Source organism: Pundamilia nyererei, unplaced genomic scaffold (assembly GCF_000239375.1).
Source record: "Pundamilia nyererei isolate P.nyererei 1_Seehausen unplaced genomic scaffold, PunNye1.0 scaffold00433, whole genome shotgun sequence".
NCBI lineage: Eukaryota > Metazoa > Chordata > Actinopteri > Cichliformes > Cichlidae > Pundamilia > Pundamilia nyererei.
Window position 1 is genome coordinate 13,905 of NW_005187834.1, and position 23,426 is coordinate 37,330.

Here is a 23,426-nt window from a genome sequence, read left to right on the forward strand (position 1 = left end):
TTGAAATATTGAAAAAACATCAAATTTATTTGATCAAATATGTATCACGAACCGCGTGAACCTTCGTTTAAGAAAAAAAAGAGGGAAAAATCAGGCTGAGATTAGGATTAGTTGGTGTGACGTAAATATCAGACAAACCTCAAATTAAATATTTGCTATTAATTTTGCCAAAAATACCCACGTCACACGAGGACGTGAGAGCGCGGGTCCGAAGTTGGCTTTATTGTGGTTTCACCACCGGAAGTGTGTCCGTGTGCGTGGCCTCGTCTTGACTGTGGTAACTAATCCAAGCGGCAGAGACGAGCGCAGCAGAAGGTCGCGACGTCCAGGACTGAGCCGAGGTTTGCGAGCGGGACCGGGACAGACACGCGGAGACTTCCGCCCACAGGACCTCCCGGCTGCGCTCTCATTTCTTTCCCCGGCGCGACAAGTGGGTCTTTGGGACTCGTGGAGACAGTTTACCGAGCGAGCTTCCAGTTCCCGAGTCGATCACCTCGGCATGGCTTCAACAACCTGCACCAGGTTTACCGACGAGTACCAGCTGTACGAGGAGCTGGGGAAGTGAGTTGGTGACTCTTTGTGTCTCTGAAGTTACTGCTGCTTTCAGTCGCTGCCCACGGAGCCACCTCCGCCTGCCTGACCCCACCTTGAAGGTGCAGTCGGCGCTGTGGGCACTTCACTGTACCTGTAGTCTTACTGTCGGCCAACAGCCGCACACATACTGTAGGATCCGTGTTTGACTCCACGCGGCTGTTTCGGGACTTTATGAACCCGCCCGTCGGTACCGAGCGCGTTAAATAGCTCCGTGTTTTAAGTGCTGAGGAGAAAACAGGCTGAGGACAGCTTCTGTCAAAAACCAGTCGGTGTGTCAAAACTGCAGGAAGTTGGTTTCGTTGGGGTCAGTGGGGTCACTCGTAAACAACGACGTGTTTCTGTCCACAGCCCCGCCCCTCTGTGCAGACGCTTCATGCACCTGAACCCGAGCTGGCTTTGGGGAGCTGTGGTCGATCTCGGCCTGATCTGGGGTCAGCCTGAACGGTCATCACGTCACTGTGGTTCATTCAAATGATTGCTTCACTTAGTTCTTCTGACGCGAACAAAGACTGGAGTTAATGCGGGCCTTCACTGAAGCACCACTGGATGCAAAGTTGTGTGAATGATGTAAACTGGATGCTTTGCCGCTGCTACGACCAGGCGCTTCTTAGAAAGGCCTGTTTGAAGCCTTGTCCAGTTTACATGAGCAGGAAGCAGGTGTGGCTGCTGTGCAGGGATCTGCTGATGCTTCCACCTGTGCTTCAGCTGATGACCTCTGACCCGACCTTTAGTCTGAGCTCTGAGAGGATGTGCATATACTTGCCTGACATCCACCTGATGCTCACCTGTGTTTAGTTTGCAACCCGCAGTCACTTAAACTTCTTCTGGTTAAGCTGTATGTTCAGCTGTCAGTCGCGTACAGGCCTCCCAAATACACTGTGTGTAGCTAGAGCAGCGATTGGTTGAAAAGAGCGACAGTGAACGTCAGCACAGAGAGGAGGAGAAGCGCGAGAAGGCAAACGAAACAAAGACAAATGATTCCAAGCTTTGTAAAAAGCAGACCCTTTCTCCACTTTGCTACAACAAAGTTCTTCATGGATGAGGACTTTGCACAGTTTCATATGCAGAGTTTTACTACGAATGATGTTCAGCACAGTCGAGCTTTGTTTGTGGCGTCTGGCTCAGTGAAGCCCGTCACAGCGCCGGGTGCTAACCCGGGCTTTCTGCTGTAGGGTCACAGAAAAAGCAGCGCTGCCTCGCTCGCTCGCGTTAAACGTGATTAACGTGCACCAACGATGTCGAGGTGGCGACTTCAGGCAGAGCCAGAGAAGTCTGTCTGTGTGCAGCTGTGGACACGGGCAGCTGCACACTTGCTCATTCGTTGCATGTTTCACTCACTTTACTTCACTTGCTGCTGGTTTAGGAACAGAAACAAGAAGCTGAAAATAAGCTGCTTCACAACGATCACTCTGCACGCTGAAAAGGGACGAGTGGGGAGTAAGACAGCCTCTGACTTGTTGCACCGTCGAGTGGTGCGTGTTGTAAAATGGCTCTGGAAACTTTGGACTCGTGACACCGAGACTCGACCGGGACTTCAGATGTAACAGTGCAACAGAAAACACTTTAAATGTCTTTGCACATTATGAGGAGTCTGGTTGTGCAGAGGCTGATCCCTGCTTCTTTGTGTCCTGTAGGGGGGCCTTCTCTGTGGTGAGGCGGTGCATGAAGATCTCCACGGGGCAGGAGTATGCTGCAAAGATAATCAACACCAAGAAGTTGTCTGCTAGAGGTGAGTACATGCTGCTTCAGCCTCTCACTGCAAACATGCAGCGGTGGCTCACTCAGAGGGAATCGCTTCTTTTTAGCCCCGTCACGCCTCAAACCAGCTTCCTCTTTCTTTTTGGCTCTATGGTTTTCATGCCTCTGCCATTTCTGCCAGATGTGCTCGGGTTTCACTGCCTGCAGCTTCAAGTTCACTTTTATTTTCCGTGTTTGTTATTGCTTCGTCACAGTGGCCTTTTCACGACTCGTTCTGCTGTGTGCGCCGGTGATTTGTGAGGGCTTCACATTAAAAACATGATTATAGAGCGTTGCCTCGTGAACTTCACGTGATAGTGTCTGTCCAACCCAGAAGCTTCTCTTTTGTCTTTAAAGTTTTCATCTTCTTACTAACAGAACAAAAACAACTTCATCAGTGTCCGTGCAGCAGGAGCCCAGGCGTCCGCTGCTGTCCAAGCGCTGATCGGCAGAAGCACGGTGCACAAACTGAAGGAGACGGGCTTGAATAGATGGGCCGTGGTGATGGAGAGTGACTGCAGTGCAGCCTCTCAGGAGGGGAGCAGGGGCTTTCCCTGCAGCTAGCAGCTGTGTGGAAAGCAAAGGGTTTGCAAATGTGGTTTTAAAAAGGGAGACTTGCAACAATGAAAGAAAAAGAAAAAGACGCATTTAGCTGCTGAGAGATTAGGAACTCATTTTAAGCCTTGGAGGGGACATCATAACCAATGAGAAGGGAGAGCAGGCACAGTAGATGGTTTGTCTCTGCCCATATGGAAAAGATATAAATCTTATAAAGTTTGTATCTGTCTTGTATGAAAAGCATACAAGAGTGAAAACAGATATAAGATCCCTTGAAAAATTATATAATGAAACTTGTATGTTTTGTATACTTACTAAAAAAATATATGAAAGTACTGAGAAAGTGGCCACTTTCATGAGTGGATCATGTTTTTACTATTTCTTTTCCATATGGGAGGGCTGAGCGACGATGATCTCACATCCCTGATGTCAGACGTTTGTCGTGCTGACAACGATATTCATCACAAAACGTTTGTTTTCTGTAACTTCTGTGAGTCTCGGGCAGCTCGACCTGCATGAAGTGTTTTCAGCTGGGCGTCGTGTAGCTGCAGTCGAGTGGTAGAGGAGTTGGAACGGCCGCGATTTTCTTTGTATGCATTACACGGTGCGGGGCGGCGTGCTGCGGGGCGGCGTGCTGCGGGGCGGCGTGCTGCGGGGCGGCGCGCTGACGGCTCTTTTAGCATCTCGTCCGTAAATACTATTTCACCTGATTCCGTTTATTTTGAAAAATCTCAACAGGATCTTCAGCTTTATTGTGAAAGGTTTATGTGGAAATAAACTAGCGAGCCGTTGCGCTCGCTGTTGCTAACGACAACGCATAACAACAGTCGCTTGTCCGTAGTGTGGTCATTTTAAATATAAGAGGAGAGAGAAGGCTAAGAAATTCTACATGCTAACGATGTAAATATCACCGTAAACGGTTCATTTTGAGACACACGGACATGAATATGAAAGATGGACATCTCACATTCATGTCGGTTATATTGAGCTAGTTTGTCATAAGTCCACGCCGGGCTTATTTAGGCTCAATGAGGAGAAGAAGGTCAGTTGGACAGAGGAGTGTTTATACAAGAATTGCATATAAATCTGATGGGGCTGTTCACGAGGAGAAAAACATCCGTCCTGCTTTTCCATCACTCAGTGTCATGAGGTGAAAATAATCCTAGCTCTTGAGGCAGAGATGCAGATGAGCCCTTTGGGTTGCGCCTTCAGAATAAGTGAAATCCCAAAGAAAGCCGATATGATGCTGCTGTCGTGGTCTTTTGGCCACATCACCACATTGCTCAAACACAGCTCGCTTACGTGTAAGCACCGCGTTCTGGTTTCCAGGTTTGTGGGTTGGTTACCTTCTGATAAATCACAACATTCACAATGACATCTCTTCATTCAAACTGTGAAATCCCTTTAATCTGGCCTGCAGCACTGTAGGATGTCGGCACACAGCCGGAGGACAGACGCTCTGAAAGTCAAACGCATGCAGATGCGGTGGCGTGCTGATCCGACCTGACGGTCTCGTTCAGGGAGAGGCCAGAGTGCCACCAATGCCACGGCTGCTTTGTGAGGAGAAGTCCTAAACCTGAGAGTTCTTCTGTGTCTGCAAACATCACATCAGCAGAAGTTCTAGTGAAGGAACACGTGGTTGCAGAGTGCTGCAGCTGAGCTTGGAAGGCTTTCTGATAGATCTCACTGAGAATCTACACGTCTGTGGTGGGGACTGTTCTGCATGCTAGTCTGCTGTCACAGTGTGGACACTTCAGTAACATCATAATGAACAGTAATTATGAAACAGGGTTAAACTGATAGACAATGCTGGGAACGCACTGGCAGCAGTGTCGGCCCTGAGCTGCCAGCACGTCAGCAGGGTGAAGCAGCCAAGGCAGGAGGACAGTTTTTAATTTTGATGTTCACACTGGAGATTGTGCAGCTTTGAGTAGCCACCAGACCTGGAGACCCCCCCGGCCTAAGCAACCTGGCACTTGTGAGGCTCAGAGTGCATCGGTTAATTTGAAAAGTCATTACCAGGTTTTGCTAACACGTTAGCAGGTAGCTATTACCAGTAAATGTGTTTGTAGTCTCTAATGACGATCGTGAGTAGTGCAATGACAACAATGCATGTAACCTTTGTGCAGTACTGTCAGATGTTGATGCAACATGCAGTCCCCTCTGGAAATCATTGGTTCATGTGTCACACTGCCAGCGTAGCAGACACACATGTGGACAGAAAAACACTGACCGCAACATCACTGAAGCAGTGCAAGGACTTTACTTTCAGGCTCACTGGGGCTTCAGAAACGGCGATCTTACCTGTTACACCGCACCTAGAAAACGAGGTGGTTGCACAGTGCTGGGTCAGGTGCCACTTTTACTGTGCACACAAGCATTGTGTGAGTTATGAAGTAAACTTGCATATGGAACGTTAAAGCGAGGAGTCATTTGTGCTCTGCTGTCGAGCGCTCCTCCCAGGCTTCCTCGTGTCCGCTGTAAAGCAGGTTTGTTGAACTTGGATGAGCTGTGGGCCCTGCTGGCGCCGTCGTCTCTTTGGACACGTTAGTGTTCAAGTGGTACAAAAAAACAAAACACCCACAAATGTTTCCTAAAATTTAATTTCAAGTATCGTAGAACAAGACGAGCTGCAAACGCGACCACAGATCTTTCATTGAACCACCAAATAAACACACCGGTCCTCTGTGTGCACGCGTGGCAGCACGAACTGTGATTGCATTTAACAAAATAAAAGCGCAGTACTGCACTAACACAGCCGATCCCTCAGCATCTGTGCACTCTGCTGTTTCCTCGGTCAGGTCGGCGGCCCTGGACCGTGATGAAGGTTGCTCTGGCTAATCCGTCGGGCTCCGTGTTGGGCCCGTAGCCGGTAACTGTCAGAGAGGCGTGGAAAGGCTCCACCAGAGCTTTAGAGTGTGGGAGGGGAACACGGCGCACAGTCTGGGCGGCTTGCTTACAGCCGGGCTCGTCAGGCTGCAGCTGTTGTTGTTGTTATATTTACATGCTTTCATCTTCCGTTTCTTGTCGGTAGAAACTCGTACTTTCTCTCTGCCTCGCGCTCAAACACACACAGTGGGAGGGGCAGTCCCACACTCTCTGCAGCACAGACTACATGAGGCTACATGCCTCAGTCAGTGCAGTCAACAACAAACAAATCCTCCCTTCACAGGTCAATTCACAGGTTATAGTTCGTCACGTCAGTGTAAGTGGTCCCCGGGCCGCCAGTTTGACACCCCTGCATTCTAACCGGCTCTTCAAAATAAAAGCATAATACTGGAAGAATCCCGAACATAACTCCAACAGCCAGATGTAGTGAAGTGGAAGTCTTCACTGACGGCAGCCTTGTATGAAGGACAAAGTCAGACCCAGTGATGCTTGGACTCACCGGAGTGGAAGTGATCACTTGAAGACCCACCGGCTGTGGGAAAGCTCTGGTTCAGGAGCCCTTTGTTGTTGCTTCTGGAAAATACCCGAGGCCCAGCCGCTCGATGTGAACTCTTCATCCCCATGGAAACACAACGAGATGGGAAGCTAAATATAGTCTGCGGGGTCATGTAGGTGTTGAAGTATATTAGAGTGTTTGTGCTGTTGATTGTGATCAGCGCTCAGACACAGCGTCACACAAGCACTCCTAACACTCCGAAACCCACGAGCCGTGACCCCTGACCCCTCAGTCCTGGTTTTATAGGGTCGCATCAGTAAAGTGCTCCGTCAGAGGTGTGTGTGTGCATTCAATGTCACAGGCTTAACACAGCAGCCTTCCTAAGGCCACACATGAAAGAGGTGGATAAAGAGAGACGTAGTGCGTTACAAAAGGAAGATGCTGTAACACAAAGCAGAGCCTCGTGCAGCGTGTACAGCTCTACACGACGTGGTCTCATTGTGTCCACGGCTCCTTCAGGTCCTGACTGACCCACATGGTCTAGGACTTGAATGACCAGTGAGCTGTTCGTGTGACAGAAGTGATGACTCGGTATCCCTAAGTGCACGTCCTCGTGTCTCTGCCATCACTTAGACAGCTTCTCATGCCGAGGGCGCCCGCCGCCTGCAGACTGCAAGCTGCACTTCATGCATCCTACAAACAGGCAACGAGAGACCAGGTTCAGGAGGTTCTGTGGTTACTTGTGAATCTGTGCAGAGCTCAGGCTGCTGGTCTCAGAATCCTGTGTGTGTCCATGTGTTTAACAGGCGGTGTAGTTGGACTCTGCATGCCCACCAAGCTTTCTGGAAGCAAGAACAATCAGATATGTGAAGCTGAACGTTTGTTCACACATTAGTTTATGATGCTTTGCATGTGGATGGAAATGGTCCTGGTATGATTCATCCACCAGAACTTAAGTCACATTTTGTAGAAGAACAGTTGAAACCTCGAAACAATAAAAGGTGAAACGCATAGAAAGCTGTCAACATTCATGTAGGGGTGGGGGTTCCATATGCAGGCACTAAAGTTCGCTAATCTGATTTTATTTAATGTTTGTATTATGGTATTGATGCATCTGCACGTGGAAAGCTGTGTTTAACCCAGGATGGCCTATAACTCCAGTCTGATCTATCAGTGAGGGAGCCACAGTTTGTGTATCACTGCGAGTGCTGCAGATCAGCTCAAGTGTTCGTGTATATATTAGAATATTGGTGATTTCACCCCAGACTTGCTCTTAAGCTCAGCTGTGTGCAGCAGGCTAAAAATATCTCATCAGACCTACTCAGGGGAGCATGGAAAACAGAAAGTAGGCTGCCATGTAACAGCAACTGTCAGCGGGCGTGAGGACTCCCCAGTCCGAGGCAAAAGGCTGCCTCAGTTCTCATCCGATCAAACGATGGGGAAGCTCGGCTTTTGTTTGGGTTTTCTTCAACTAAATGTCATTAATGATATTCCTGTTTTAGCTCTGACTAGCTGCACATGAAACGTGAAAGAAGGGTGTAGCAGAGCAGGCCATCTCCTGGTTGGATAGTTGGTGGTTCGATCCCTCGAATCCTTGGGCAAGATACTAACCACAGGTTCCTGGAGTATGAGTGCAGGTTAATGATGAATACAAAGGAAAAAGTGCTTCTACGAGTGGGTGAGGCGTGCACTTTACACTTGTTTTTCCCAGTAGAAAAGCGCTGTATCAGAACCAGGCCATGTACCATTTACCATTTGGAGAGAAGATAAGAAATCAGAACATCATGAGACGTGGAAGTGATCAACAAGAAAGATGCACAAGCAGTAGAACAGCTTCGGTCCGACAGCAAGACGCATAAACAGAGTCCAGGAAACGAGGCCTCAGCTGTTCAGCTGTAGGATATCAGTTTGCATAAGTTACTCTGGTTTCAATTCAATTTTATTTATATAGCGCCAAATCACAACAAAGCCGCCTCAAGGCGCTTCATAGATACAGAGAAAACCCAACAATCATATGACCCCCTGTGAGCAGCACTTTGGCGACAGTGGGAAGGAAAAACTCCCTTTTAACAGGAAGAAACCTCCGGCAGAACCAGGCTCAGTTTCTAAGTGGAGTGGATAAATTCTGCAGGTCGTTCCTGTGTTCGTCTCGCCTCCCTCCGCGAGCCCCGTCATGCCCCTCCCTCCCTGGGACTGCTACAGGTTTCCTCTTGCTTAAAATGCACCTTTAACTTCCCACGGTGACCAAGAGCTTCTGCAGCTTTGTTAGTGTAACAGTCATTTTCACGTTTAAGTTCAGTTGGTTCCTCTTGGGCGTCCGGGTGCCTCAGCCACATACTGAGGGTGAATCCACGTGGAAGGAAGTCCCTCAGACGTCTCAATGTCATGGCTCATGTCTGTGACCTGGTTCATTGGTTGGATTTAAAGCTGTGATTCAGACTGAGGAATTGGAGGCTCAGTTGCCAGTGGTACAGTCATGCATGTGTCCATAAGTTGAGTGACTTCTTGGTGAAAGTTTGGCTGCACCAGCTTTTCCATCATTAAGATGCACATGAGCTTTGCCTCCAAACCTCGAGGCAGGATTACGAGTAATCCTTCAGCTACTTTGGTCTTTTTAGCTTCAAGTTACCCTGGAAAGTGTGCAGCGTTTTCTTTCATTGGTCGTAGCTTTGTTAAGGCGCGAGAACCCTCCTGACCCACAGACACAAACTGGAGTAATTCCTTTGGGCTTCACTCTAAATCCTGATTTAGCCAAGTAGGGCAGCCAGCTGAGGGACAGGTGCCTGTTTTAATTAGGCTTCTTTGTCTGTCAGACTGGGTGCTCCTGTGGAGGGACACCGTCTTCCAGTGGTGCGCTCCTGCACCTTAATAAACTGCTGGTTGGCTCAGTGAGCGGAGAGTCGTACTCTGTCCTCTCTGTCATGTCCTTATCTTGGTTTACTTTAGATTTCCTGCAAAGGGAAAGAGGGAGGGCATTGTTGCTCATGACCTCTGATGGTTCAGTCCGTTGTCCATTGGTTAATGTGTCCGTGACCCATGAAGGACTCCCCCCGTCCACCTACCAAACACCTCCCTGCTTTGTATCGTGTATTCGTGTAATGGCCTACAAGTGCGCCGGTTGTGGGAGGTTCTTCGAGCTCCTTAAAAGGAAAACTGGTTTTCTTGAAGTCGGTGGTTTTCAGGAGTGACAGGAAATAAAACTATAAAGGAAGAGGTGCGCCCGCTGAATACAAGGCTCAGATTTTGAAAGGTGCAAACTGCAACAAGCCATGCAAACATAAAAACTGCAAACAGCTTTGGAGTTTTAACTCTGTCACTTTATACCTTTCAGATGCAAAGAGCTGTAACCTCCTGCTTTACGTTGGGTTTGATGAGTATGTCCCTGCTAAATAGGTTTGCTCCCTGGTGGGGGTAAATCCTACTCCGGGAATCAAAGAATAATTGTTTCAGCTCATCCTTCATCATTCGTGCAATAGAAAAGATTCTCTGATAGCTTAAAGATGTGCTGCTCAAACTCACCTTCATATATCAAATTGCATCCTTGGTGCCTGAAATACTGAAACACACAACACCAGCATTCAATGATGTCTGACGTGTGTTATCTTCTCCATCACTAACCATGGGGATTGATTAGAGCATCAATAATGAATATTAACAGCGGAGCACGCGGTGTGTCAAACAGGCCGACGTAAGAAGCTGTGGTCACGGTCACGGTCAGAGCTCTTCTTCAGAAAGAAGCACTGAGAAGAAGCTGCTTCAGACGGATTCTGCTGCGTTTGTCCTTCTTACCTGTTACTCAGGTGGGATCCTCGTGCTGAGATCATTTTTGCTCTGTTAAGGATAATCTCAGAGACAAACCGTCTGTATGATGGGATCCAAATGATCCGCCCAGTGGGCTGAGTAAAAAACACTCGATGCAGTCGGTGCTCATGCACGGCTTGTTCAGTGAGTTCTGGATGGAGGTGGACGTAGCAGCGACCTTCTTTATTCTCCTTGCTTTACATGCACAGAAGAATCGAGCCTCAAGCGTACAGGGAGTGCAGTTCAGGGACGACCGTGTTTCATACACGAGTCATTGCTTGTAGCTTTGCTTCCATGAGTTTGAGAAATGACATGAAGTGAAGTAAAGAAGGTTCAGTATGCAAAGGCAAACTCGGCGTGCACGAGTGGGCAGAGTAACACTTTGTTTCCCACAATGCAACTGTTCATTTCAGATTGGTAGTGAGGACCACATGTGGTTTCTAAGAGCTCTAACTTTACAGGCTCAGTTTTGACTGACAGCAAAAGAGACGGACCTGTTGCCATGTTTGTACAAGCTGACCAGATCCGACCTTAATCCACATCTTCTCCTCACTACTAACTGTTTTGTTGCTGCATGACGTTTCCATGGCAATGTGATCATGCAGACTGGGATCATCATTGAAACGTTGTCGGCTAGAAGAGCAGCAGAGTTTCAGTTGTTTCTGGGCAGCGTTGTGAGCCTCTCTTTAAGACCTTTGAATGCTCAGCTGCAGGACAGTCCTTTGTTGTACTTTTACAATTTATAGTTGAACAGTCACGACTAATAAATAAGTTAGTTGGATAAACATAATTAAATAAATAAAAACGAGCTGTGAGTCTGTGAACAAACAGGCTTCCAAACCTGTTTGGTTACTTTTTAGTAACAATCGTTAAAACTGAGGAGTTGCTCTTCGGTTGAAACAAACGCTTTCTTGAAGGAGAATAAAGTAAAAGAATGAGAGGTGATAAAGGAAGGAAGAGCCTCGTAGGCAGGTTAGTGGTGTGATTTCCTTAAGAGCAGTGAGGCTATGACACAGGCGGGCAGATCTAGAGTGACTGGGAGATTATGGTGTGAAGCTACAGAGCACAGAAGCAGGGATGTCAGCCAGGAAGCAAAGTGTGGGTTCACTTGATGGAAGTAGCACTGATCGAGCTGCGTAGGTGACGTCGCTGTGAGGGGTGACGTCTCTGGTCCACCAAAGATATGTTTACTACAGATACCCGAGCAACACACACTTCATCGTTTCTAAGCCAGGTGGGCGTGGCTCTCTGAAGATGGTAATGCCAGTCAGCCACCACTTTATTGCTAAACAGGCAGCCGGTCCCTCACCGGGAACAGGAAGTCACGGCCTCTCCGTTGGTCGACCTGGGACCAAGTCATCAGGTCATAATTGATGGTGGATGCGGGGAGTGCATGATCCTGCTGCAGGTTCACCAACGCTGCTTCTTCAGACTGCTTTTGACTAACAAACGCAGACCAGGAACAGCACCAAGAGCTGCAGGTGCTCCAACCCGTTCATCTGTCGCCACGATGCGGCCCTCGTCATTGCTCCGTCCTTTTGCTCTTTTCCTGCTTGGAACACATTAAAAAGACTTTGAAGTTCCTCAAAGCCCTGAATCAAAGCTAACGGTGTGCATGAATCCCACCGTGACTGCTCTAAAACCCACTGTGCTGATGGACAGAGGCAAAAACCTCACCGCATCAAATGATCGCATGTGATTGTGAGACAAACCTGTTGCCGTGGGAACTCTGTTTGAACGCGTGGCGGCGTCGGCTAGATAACACCGGTACCTTCCCAGAGGACCTGAATGTCTTTGTACTTCACTTTAAACGCTGTGAGTGGGCTGTGCTTGAAGGCCTGTGGGAGTCTCCCCAAACAGACGACGACCCGGGACCCTGAGATCGGGAGTGTTAGGAGTTCCCGATGTGATGACTTTGCTCTGGTGGATCAAGTATTTTTATTAAACTGAGTGTGTTTTTATGGCAGAACTAGTCAGCTGCTGCACTTGAATGAACTGCTTCAGAGACGACTGCGTTTGATGTATTTGCTGTTTTTATTTCCCGTGATGTCCACTAGATATTAGTTTGCCTCAGTAAAAGCACTCTTCAGAGAAACGTCACAAACAGTTATGGAGCTTTTTCTCTTTCAAAGACTTGTTTGTATTTGTTAAATGAAGGACGCTCTGGAGAGAAGCAGCATCTCAGCGTCTCTACCTCACAGTTGTGCTTTCTGAGAGAACAACCCAGCCGTGATGCTGCTGAAGTGCCAGCAGTCAAAGTGTAACAAGCTCTGATTCAGCTGAATATTTGGTTCGTTTTTAGTGCACACACAATGACTCGCTTCACATTTCTGTGGTTGATTCCAGTTTATTTTCCATCTTTCAGGGAAACGTCAGATTTCTGGAGCAGAGCTAAACAGCCAGTGGTTGTAGCGCCTGGCACGTTTCAGCTGCAGCCTCTCTGAGCGTGCAGCTGCCTCTGAACAAGTCTCTCCCCGTCATAGTGCCTCCGTTCGACGATGCATTTGTACAGGTGTCAGTCTGTGGCGATACTAAACGTATTGTACAGTTGCTAATTGTGAATAATCTTTGAATTCTATCAGGATCTGAAAGGATGAGTCTGAGAAAAAGCACTGAAACAAAATGCCTAATGAGTTAGTCTGTCCTGTAAATCCCTGCTCTGCTGTAAGGCTGCGATATGTAAAGCCTTTCCCCCGGCATTCGTCCGTCCGGTAACTGATGCAGACTCTTCCATGGGTGGAGCGATGAGCTCATGCACGACTGATTTGTGCATTTAGAATTTCTACGTTTTGTCTGTTTCAGTGTTAATAGTTTTTAGATTATTCATTTCAGACGTGCCAGTCGCACAAAAGACGCTTCCAGTGGAAAAAGAAGCCACTGTCTCGTTTTCCCACCGTTGATTTAAAAATAAAGTATTTAGTTTGTTCTGAACACGGGCCACGGCCTGTCCTTCTGTAATGAGTAAACGCACCGACTCTTGCGTAGCACTTTTCTGCTGTCCCGCTCCACACAACATTCATGCACTTCTAAACTCAAACTGAGCAACATTCACGCTGAGGCCACACTCGGGGTCAGGATCTTGCCCGAGGATATTTGGCAGACTGGGGAAGCCAGGAATCGAACCGCCGACCTTCCCGTCGGTAGCTGACCTGCTCTCCCTGCGCCACAGCCAGCCCCTGTATAAGACAATGACTTTGTGTATCCATTTGTCATGTATGCCACTTTGCTCTGTGGTGTTAAAACATTGCCTGCTTCTCTCAGCTTCAGCCAGCATGTTACAAACTCTTGGGCACATAAATCGGTCGCTCTTATAAAAACGATCGGTGAAAGGCTCGGCCTGTCGTCGGTGGTCAGTGTAATCGCCCAACCCTACTCCGCTGTAAGCACAAAGAACAGCACGACCTCTGCATGAACTTGGTTTGCTTTCCAGACCAGGCTAGCCCCGTTAATCTTTCATGTTGGAGACGACGTCCACAAAGAAACGTCTGATTAAATGGAGGGAAATTTGCGTCTGATGGATTTTCCTTTTAAATCAGCGCTGAACAAACCTGTAAAGCTTGTCTGCTGTAACAGCGCTTCAGTGCTGGGACTGTTGGTCATCACCTCGTGTGGGCCTGCAGGTTCAATCAAAGGCTGAACTCATTATCAGTTTCTTTACCCGTTTGGATCTAGCGTGGGAGCCGTCACGGCAGCTGCAGCCTGAGATACTCGCGGTTGTGTCACCGCTGTTGAGATTAAACGCCTCCACTCGAGGGTGACTCACTTCTGCAAACTGCCTCCGTGTGTGTTTCAGAGGTTGGTGTGTGAGAAGCTGCAGTCCAATGCAAATCGATGCACAGACGACTCCCTGCTAAACAAACGAGCTGTTGTGGACGATTCAAGCGTCTGTGTTATGAGACGTTCTGAAATGAGACTGTCAGGATTAAAGAGAATATTTCTGATCCTGTACGGCACATCCAAACGCACATGTTGTTCCAGCGCTGACTTTTCTCATTGTCGTCATCTTGAGAAACGACAGTGAGACCTGCCACCGGTTTCCTCCCACTCAAGCCTGAGATCCAGCAGCCTTCTCTTCTCATTATGACCGTGTGAGAGTGACGGCCTCATCGCCTCGCCGTGGATACGACTGCTCGACGCTGTCTGATATAAAAGCTTGGCCAGCTCAGACTCGAGTGATGGTCGTCACAGCTAATCAGCGCTCTGCGCTGTAATTAAAGCAACTGTTTGACCTCAAATAGCCTGTGTGGCTCAGTATAGCCTCATTCCAGATCATGTGTCCAAAGCAGAACCTGGGCCTGTGGTGGATTTGTGTCTTTGTGTGTAATCCAGGGTTTATAATCCCACTCTCGTGCTGTCGTCACTGCGGCCGGACACACCTCCCCGCTCGCTCCCTTACTTGGGATTATGTCCTCCTGATTGTTTCCTCAGACGGTCCCTGAATCTGCAGGACCGGTTTCAACATGACATCTGTGAGGAGGACGTGGCAGTAGCAACAGCTGTGTCCTATAACGGTCCTGTGCAGGCCGACTACTTTCCTCATGACCTTTAGTCCAACCGTGACCATCAGCAGGAGTCTGGAGAACAACGCGGTGACGCTTTAGGATTATATGATGGATTTCTAGGACTTTCCTCACACACGTCTGTAACACACGTGTGCTGCGGGCTATCAGTAGGACCGGTTTCTTCTTTAATCGCAGGAGATTAGAGTCCTGATCTAATGCGAGTTTGGCGTCAGGCCATGTTTCCTGCAGGAGCCGTGTTTACGTGGACACAAGTAACCGGATTAAAAGCCTAACCAGAATAAAAGTGCTTCATGTAAACACTGACCTCACCCGATCCCTCACATCAAACTCTCCCGGGTTCTGCCGATCGTCCTTACAGCACGTGTCTCCTGCGTCAGATATGTCGCTGTGCTGCATGTGTAGACGTAGCAGGACTGAGCTACGTCTGGAAGATGACAAATATTCACAGACAGAGAGGTGAGGAGGAGAAATCTGTGACGAGCAGTGAGGTCGCAGAAAAGTCCAGATCCAGACACAGTGTTATTTCATCACAGGTCGTCACGTGGGATTAAAGGATGAGTTATCCCATTTTTACCGTCGCAGCATTTACGTTGTTATTGCAACGAGTGTAAGTATGTCATCAAAACAATGTGAGTAAAGATGCACTCATGGGAAACACCAGGAGAGCCTGTCACAGCCAACAACCATGAAGGAGGATCATGAACACCGACTCAAACGCAGCTCTTTAAGGTTTCAGCGCCGTGCGGCTTCAGGCAAACTGTGAGGAGGCCCATTTGCTCTGCAGGAAGTCTTTGTCACTTTACCTTGATTGTGATTAACGGCGTGGCAAAGTAAAGAGGAGTGTTTCGGTCAGTGGTTAGTGGCGCTGTAACAAAACGGAAATGACAGCAGCTCCTCAGTTATGAAAGGGGCGTGGGGTCAGTGGACCCTGAGGCGTGTGGTTCAGTTGGGTTTATGTCGGGCCAGACGCCTCAGTGCGCAGAGGTCGCCGCAGAGGTCGCCGCAGAGGTCGCCGCAGAGGTCGCCGCAGAGGTGCAGACTTTCGAACTGCACGTGGCATCCAGATGAGCTGACGTGGAGACTCCGCTCAAAGTAACAGGAAACAACTTTATTGAGTGACCAGTGTGTTTCGGCTCGTGGCTTCATCAGGGTCGTTAAAAAATGGCATCACTTTTTTTTATTTAAAAAAAATACTCAATAAATTGAAATGGACCAATCGCACCTTCACAAATAAACCAGCTGACCAGAGCTTTCCAAGACCTTAGCTCTAATTTTTTTACCCCTCTTATCAGGTATCGTTGGTGGTTCTTTAACCCTTTAAGACCTACCATAGAACCAAGTCCGCCAGAGCTTATATTATATTTTTACATGCTGTGGAGCCATTTTTAATAATAATATTTAATAATATGTATTCATTAAGTGCATAGTAACTACATAAATTGCAAAAAAGTGCAATAAACTACAAAAAAAATTGAAAATCGTTTTCGTTTTTTTAACATATATTTCTAGTTAGAGAAATTTAAGAGGCTTATCCCTCAAAACTGTAAATACAAAAAAGTTGCACAAACTACTTTCCCACCACAGGAAATTTATTTTGAGTGTCTTCATAGTTTTATTTTTGAAATACACCAATTTTTATACACTGCAGGAAAAACGAAAATAAATATTATACTGCAAATTTGCAAAAAAGCAGCAGATGCATCAAAATAAACTATTTCCAGCAGTGCAATATGAGTCCTAAGCATCCCAGAAACGACACAGAAAGTCATGAAGTCAAACATAACTTTTAAAAACACCAGTAAAGGCTCATGAGGCCCTGATGGTAAAAAAGACTACATTTCTGCGAAAATGACGTCACTTCCGGTTTCGGGCAGGTAATGGCGGACATGCAAAAGTTCGCGCTGACGTCTATTCCAACGTAGGAAGTGTTATGAACAGCTGATCGGACCGGCACAGCGTGTTTCTGGAATATTATGTTTTTGTTCCTGCAAGCGCTTTTTATGCAGTTTTTGCAAAGCTTTATGTGGAAGGAAACCATGACCGAGGACAAGCTGATGGCATCAGATGTAAGTACAACTTCTTCGGTTTCATATGCAAACAAATTTTTGCGCTAGCTTACGTGGTTGCAGAGCTACTGGGATTTAAAAATAGTTACGCAAAACAGTTTGGTGGTTATATCGAATTGCTTCTTCCAGGTGACCAACAAATAGTCAGGCAAAACTGGGCGCCATTTTTGTTGCCATTGCCATGCCAGATTAGCACAAGAACAGTGTGTAGAGAGCTTCATGGGTTTCCATGGCTGAGCAACTGCATCCAAGCCTCACGTCCCCCTGCACAATGCAAAGCGTTGCATGCACGTAGTTGTGGAAACACGCCACCACTGGACTGTCGAGCCGTGCAGGAGTGACCAGTCACACTTCTCCGTGTGGCAACCCGATGGATGAGTCTGGCTTTGGCTGCGGTTGCCAGGAATACAGTCCTTTGCACGTTTGGTGGACGAGGGATGAGGGGGGATGACGGGGGATGACGGGGGGAGGTTCTTTCTCAGGAGTCGGGCTTACTGCTCGTAGTAAGCCCAACTTTTGAGCAGTCATGTTGGAACATGACTGCACAAAAAAGTGATGAGAATTAGCTCCTCCAAATCTGAGACCGTGCTGCTCAGCTGGAAAAGGTTGACGGAGTGCTGACTGGGCGAGGCACGAGTCGAAACATCTGGGGATCTTGTTCACGAGTGAGCGGAAAGGCAAGAGATTGATAAAGGTATCGGTGTGGAATCATTGATGCGAACACTGTGACGGTCCATCGTGGTAAAGGGAGAGTTGAGCACAAAAGCGAAGCAGTCGATTTACAGCCTCACGATGGTCAGGAGCTGTGGGTCAAGAACAAGGTTGTGGACGCAGCAGAAGTGAGCAATAGTGGCTGGCCTCTCCTTTATTGGAGCGGAGCTCAGTGGAGAGCCTCTGTGTCAGATACAGCCAGTCGAGGTGCTTCGTTTAAGATGCTGGAGAGATTATATTTCTCAGCAGACCTGGGAATGCCTCAGTGTTCCCCCAGAGAAGCTGGAGGAGGTGGCTATGAAGAGGGTGGTGCTCGGGCTGCTCCCACAACCCTGGATAAGTGGAAGAAGATGGAGTCCACAGCCTTCAGTGAAGTTCACCTTCAAGCAGAGAGAGGACACAGAGACGGCTAGCAGCACATCTGCTGTTGGACGCCTGTTAAAAACCAGATTGATGTCACTGTGCATGCTAGTGAAGCTTTTTGTCTGTGCAGCCTCCACTGCGTGGCATCAGCATGAGGCCAGGCAGGTGGCATCATCAGTGGACGCTGCTGTGGGCACACGGTCCGCTGTTATCAACAGCATCCACCCTAACCCCAGCTCAGGGCGTGGAGTGGCGACACGCTTCAGTGGCTGAGCGGAGGAGGATGTGCTTCAAATGAAAACGCAGAATTTGGCAGTGAATAAAAATAAAAGTGGAGAAAGATGATCCCAGCAGAGTCACTGTTCATGTGGTTCATTCAGCGTCTGTAAGCTGCAAACATTTACACGCCCGTGGCTCCGCCTCTTTATGCGAGGGAGGTGCTGTAAACAGGAAGAGGACAGACCCAGCTGTTAGAGAGGGGGAGGGGGGCTGCACCGACCAGCTGGGTTTCACTGCTGCCCCCCACCCCCCGGGGCAGCGAACTACACAGAGCTGCTCTTTTTATTTATTTCACTATTTTTAGCCCACGCGGTTCAGTAGGTTTATGTGAGTTACATGAGAGTTTAGATTCTAGCAAAGTGTTTGTCTCCATCCTCAGCTCCCCACAGCACTCAAGCTGGGTTTCATGCTTCATGTTTACTGTTGTTGCTGTTCAAACATGGGACAGAAGGCTAACCACATCTACACGCGACCACGGTTCCACACTTTGCAGCAGGACTGCAGGAGGGTCGCTTTGAGGCCAGTGACCGGCCCGTGACCTCCCGGTAACCTCTGGTTGCTAGGCAAATATGTGTATCCCCGAATGATTGGTCGGCAGTTGTGGCAGGATGCCAATAAGATAAGCTTCTTTGTGACATCAGGCACAAAGAAGTTGCTCTAAAACTTGGTCAGTGTGTGTTCTTCCCTGTAACAGATGCATGGCCCTGCAGCCTCCTGCAGCCCCGACTGCCTCTAACCTCAGTGGGCTGATTGAAACCAGGTGTCACTGTTTCAGCAGCTTTTACATCCTCAGTCCTCTCTGTACCCACGGTTCGAGCCTTACACAGACGGGGTGAGGAGTACACTCTCTGAACGGTGCATCTCAAAATTGACTCCCAGCAACATTTAGCAGGACAGCCATTCGACCGTTGGGGTCTTTATGTAAGCAGCAACACTTCAGTTGTTGTTAGTAGCATACGGATGATTGTAGCCACATACTTTCATCCAACTACAGGTGGATGCAGAGCCCATGTTCAAAGTCAGTGAACAGTGTACCCATCAGAGTTCTCTGCAGCTTCACAGAGTTGCTTTGTTGTTGACATCAGCTGTGACTTGTTGTTTACTTTGTTTTTTCTAACATAAGTTTAAAGTGTTTTGCAGCACCAACGTCATCAGTCTGATGTTTACAAAGGCTCCCCGTCTGTCATTGGGACAAAGAATAGTATCTATGCAGCCGCCTCCTCAGTGAGTGAGGAACTGCGTTCTGTGGTTGAATGATCAGAATAAGTCTGCGTTTCGTCTGCGTCACACAGCTACCACCAGGTGAGAGGAGTCGATGTGTAGCTGAGCTTTGATAGAGCTTGTTAGCCCCACACTCAGCTGCGACTGTGGAAAGACTCTGAGCGAGCTGAAGGTTCAACTCCAGCGTGTCTCTGTGAGGAGCTGCACCGATGCAGCCATCACTCACAGGAACAGCAACGTTTCCACTCAGAGGGCCTCAATCAGCTGCACCAGGGCAGCGGTGGGATTGAAGTTCACCCCACGAGGCCCAGGCTGCATCGCTTAATGACATCGATTTTCTGGACAATATACAAACGTGAGAGGATTGGAGGCTTAAGAGGTCCTTTATTTATCTAACTAAATGCTGTTTCTATTATTTGATTGATGCCATTTTAAGATTCAGCTCGTCCACACTCATTACTTTCACTTTGTGTGGAAAAAGGTGAGCAGGCTGAAAGCTGCAGGGCAAGTTGAGCTGGATGCTGCCTGGCAGCTAAACGTAACAACAGTCGACTGCATGAAAGGAAAGACGACATTTTCAGCACTTGGTTTCATTCAGACCGTCCTCTGGCTGCATGCCAACCTTTTAAAGTTGCGTTTTCACTGAGCATGTGGCAGCAGACTACGAAGACCCGCTCAGCAGTGCAATCCAGCAGCCTTTGAACCTCCTGAACACAAGCAGGAGGAAAGTGCTCGTCTCCTCCTGCACAAATGCAGTTTCCCTCAGTAGTAGATGATCACAGATGTGAGAGGGCAACAGAAAAGATTTAGATTTGTATTTCAGAGGGAGATGGTGGATAGATCAAGCTGAGAGCAAGCAAAGCAATGCAGCACTTTTTCTTTTTTTCCCCTTGTTGCAATTAGGGCTGCCACGATTAGTCAACTATCAAAACCGTCAACGACTGATTTAATAGTTGACGCGTCGTTTGAAGCTGTGTAAGATCACAAAGGACGCAGGAATAAGTAGCAGGATTTAAGAGTGTAATAACGGACTGAAACAGAAGATGGCAGCACTGCATGTACAAGGATGCCAGCTGCCGTTAAACCCCGAAGAAGAAGAAGAAGCTGTGTCCCAGAATTCATAGCGCAGCCCAGCTCAGTTTCCAACAATGGCGGCAGCTAGTTAGTTTTAATATTACGCTTATTATTCTTTCTGGGTCACAAAATAAACGTTTAACATATTTCAGGCGAGAATGTAGCTGTGTAAACCTCAAATATCTGCTCAGTTTATCAAGACACCGCATATTTTCAAAAGCGCTCCGACGTTTTCGGAGACATCTGTTACCCACTAGCTCGATAGCTAGCCGGGGGCTAGGCTAACTAGAGCCGTGAGAGCACCGGACTCCCGGCAAATCGTTTTCAAACCCACCGCCGTCTTTCATTACTCAGGTTAAACATGATATATAAGTCACTTAGATAACTTAAAAATGTTATTGTTTGACTTTTTTCAGTATTTTATTTGTTCCTGAGTAAATCGGTTTGGCTGAGATTAAAGTTATAGTTTTTACACAGCTGAATAAACATCAAGCAGACAGCTGATTATCAGAAGTGTGAGATGCTCCAGAATATACTCCGGTGTCCTGTTATATTTTAGAAAGCAAGGAGTTTATTAAACTTCACCGAAACAATCTGCAAACTTCATTAAAATTTAATAAACTATCATCTTGTCTTTATTTTTAATTAGCACAGACCTTAAACACTTCAAGCTGTAAGCTAATGATAGTTATATAAGAGCAGATGCTGCTGGTGCAATAAGCTGTACGTCTAATGGATCTGATCAGTCGACTAATCGCAGAAATAAACGGTGACTAGTCGACTATCAGAATAATCGTTTGTGGCGGCCCTACTGCAATGAAGAGAACATCTATATGTGCAAGTCTACCCACTGCAGCCACGTCTGATTGGTTGTCCAGCGTGTCTCAGTGTAGAGTCTGCAAAGGACCCTGGCTCTTACTAGGGCTGGGCGATATATCGAGTTTTTTTTAAAAATATCGAGATATTTTCATACGAGATATAAGATGTGACAATATCCTTTATATCGATATAGTCTATGTTACGTTATAACTATAGTTGTGGAGCCGCAGGTTTGCCTCTCTTTCGTCCACTTTTGTCTCTACGCAACGTTACTCGGCCTCGCCTCTCCTTCACTGAACACAACTCCCCCTCCTCCCCCATCGCTTCACCTGCAGGCAGCGACCAGATGGACACGGCAAATCTCCGTTAGCGAGTTGTGGGGCTTGACGGCGTCAACGCGCTAACGAGCTAACCACGCTAACGAGCTAACCACGCTAACGAGCTAACCATGCTAACGCCATGCAGCCCACAGGGGCTGCACAGCCCAAAATCCTTTCATTTTCTCAAACGTTGACAGCGCGCCTTATGTATGAATTCAAATTCTGGTTGTGCTTGATGGCCGTGAACCGATCTTAGGTGGAACACGGCGCTCAGCAATCTGTCAAAAATGTTTTACAACTTTGGTAAGCTACGGAGCTGCAGCGCTTGATGGGTTGTTGGAGCATTACGGCTGAGCCTCGCGGAGTGATACGTACTGTGCTTCGACGTAATATTACCTACTGTGCATAAGGACCATAAATGGCAGCTGTTCAGAGACGTGGTTATGAAGCGGATTGGGAACAGAGCAGCTGTGAAATCTTTGTTATTGTGCTCAGCGTCTGTTAGTTTACATTCTGACTGCACAGTTGTGAGCTCTTTGTTAAGCACAAAAACAACATACTTTTCTTTTATTTATGGAGCATTATTATTAATAAATGCTGATAATTTATTTTTGAGTAATTTCTTCATGTAACTCTACGCTGTATGTAAATAAAAGTGCCCGTGTGACATCTGGGACACAGTGTGACTAAGAACTCTCTTCTTGTTCTTAACTTATGGCTTTAAAAAATATCGAGATATGAATGTTGGGTCATATCGCCGAGTCCTGGCTCTTACTAGTGAAATGTTTCTGCCGCTAAATTGTTCCTGCTGAGATTCAAACCTTTTCCTGAACCGTACGATGTATTTTCATGTATTTTCATTCTTTCCATTGGTATCCATGGTGTCATCATTATTATTAGAGATGATAGTGATGTGAAAAATACATGCGAGTCATTAAACCATCATGTCCAACCGGCCTGTGAAGTCACAACAACAAACCTGACCTGCTTCAGTTGGATCGCTCCAACATAGTTATTCACACGACAAAGAGCCTCGGTTCAAATATGGAGGAGATGCAAATCCGTGGGTTGCATCACGACGGGCATCCAAATCTAATACCTGGGATTTGATTTTATAGACTTTGTGTGAAGGTAACCAAACTATTCGTGTCGTTAATGGTTGTTGTAGCCAACCGATTACAGGAAGTGAGGATGTCGGGCATTTTTTAAACGTATCGCATAAATAAAGAGACAACTGCAGGATTAGCTCAGAGCTGACTGGCGCCTGGTAAAAGTCTAAATGCACTTTGAGACTTAACATGAATGGCTTCAGCAGAAAGATATTAGTCTCTAAATGTAGACAGAGAAACCAGAGTAATAACAGCTGCTCGTTTAGGTCAAAATGTCCCTAACCCAGCTACGCCTGTAGCCATGGAAACATCGTGGCACCGTGACAGAGGACTGGACGAGCTACATGTTTACATGTACACAGTCTACACGGTTACATTTGGCCTCATGTGATTGTCACAGCTCATCAAAGGCACAAATGCACAGCTAGTCTTCATCATACATCAAGCTTTATTTGCAGCAGTTCATTCTGGGCACACAAAGTTAAACAGCTTGTTTTTCCTGTACTGGCTTTTAAACAACTCGTGTAACGAGCGTGTGGAAGGATACAGAGCTTTGCTTTATAGTAGCATCTATTTTTAGCCGTCTCCTCCTCCGCTGCTCATGCAAATGTGTCCAGATTATGCCCGGCTCATTCAAATAGGAGCCTGTCTGTTGCAGCAGCATCAGTACTTCTGGTCCACTGTTTGTATTAATAAAAACATGTTTTTAAAAGATGAATGAGATTTCAAAGGAGGGATGTGGACGTGTCAGAGACATGTTTGTGTGGTTGGATCCCAATATCACAGTCACATGCAGGACTGTGGCAGCAGCATCAGACACAGCAGCATGTTACTGGACACCGTTTCAGATGAATTGAAGGCAAAAG

General features: G+C 47.3%; 1 protein-coding gene across 1 annotated transcript in view; it reads left to right on the plus strand.

Moving 5' to 3' along the window:
• Nucleotides 1-233: 233 nt before the first annotated feature.
• The window catches only part of LOC102197267 (calcium/calmodulin-dependent protein kinase type II delta chain-like), a 69,820-nt gene continuing 46,627 nt past the window's right edge, over nt 234-23,426 (plus strand). Inside the window, exons 1-2 of the mRNA XM_013916024.1 lie at nt 234-561; nt 2,229-2,323. Coding sequence (XP_013771478.1) covers nt 500-561; nt 2,229-2,323 — 157 coding nt within the window. The 5' untranslated portion in view covers nt 234-499. The remainder of the gene's footprint in view (nt 562-2,228; nt 2,324-23,426) is intronic.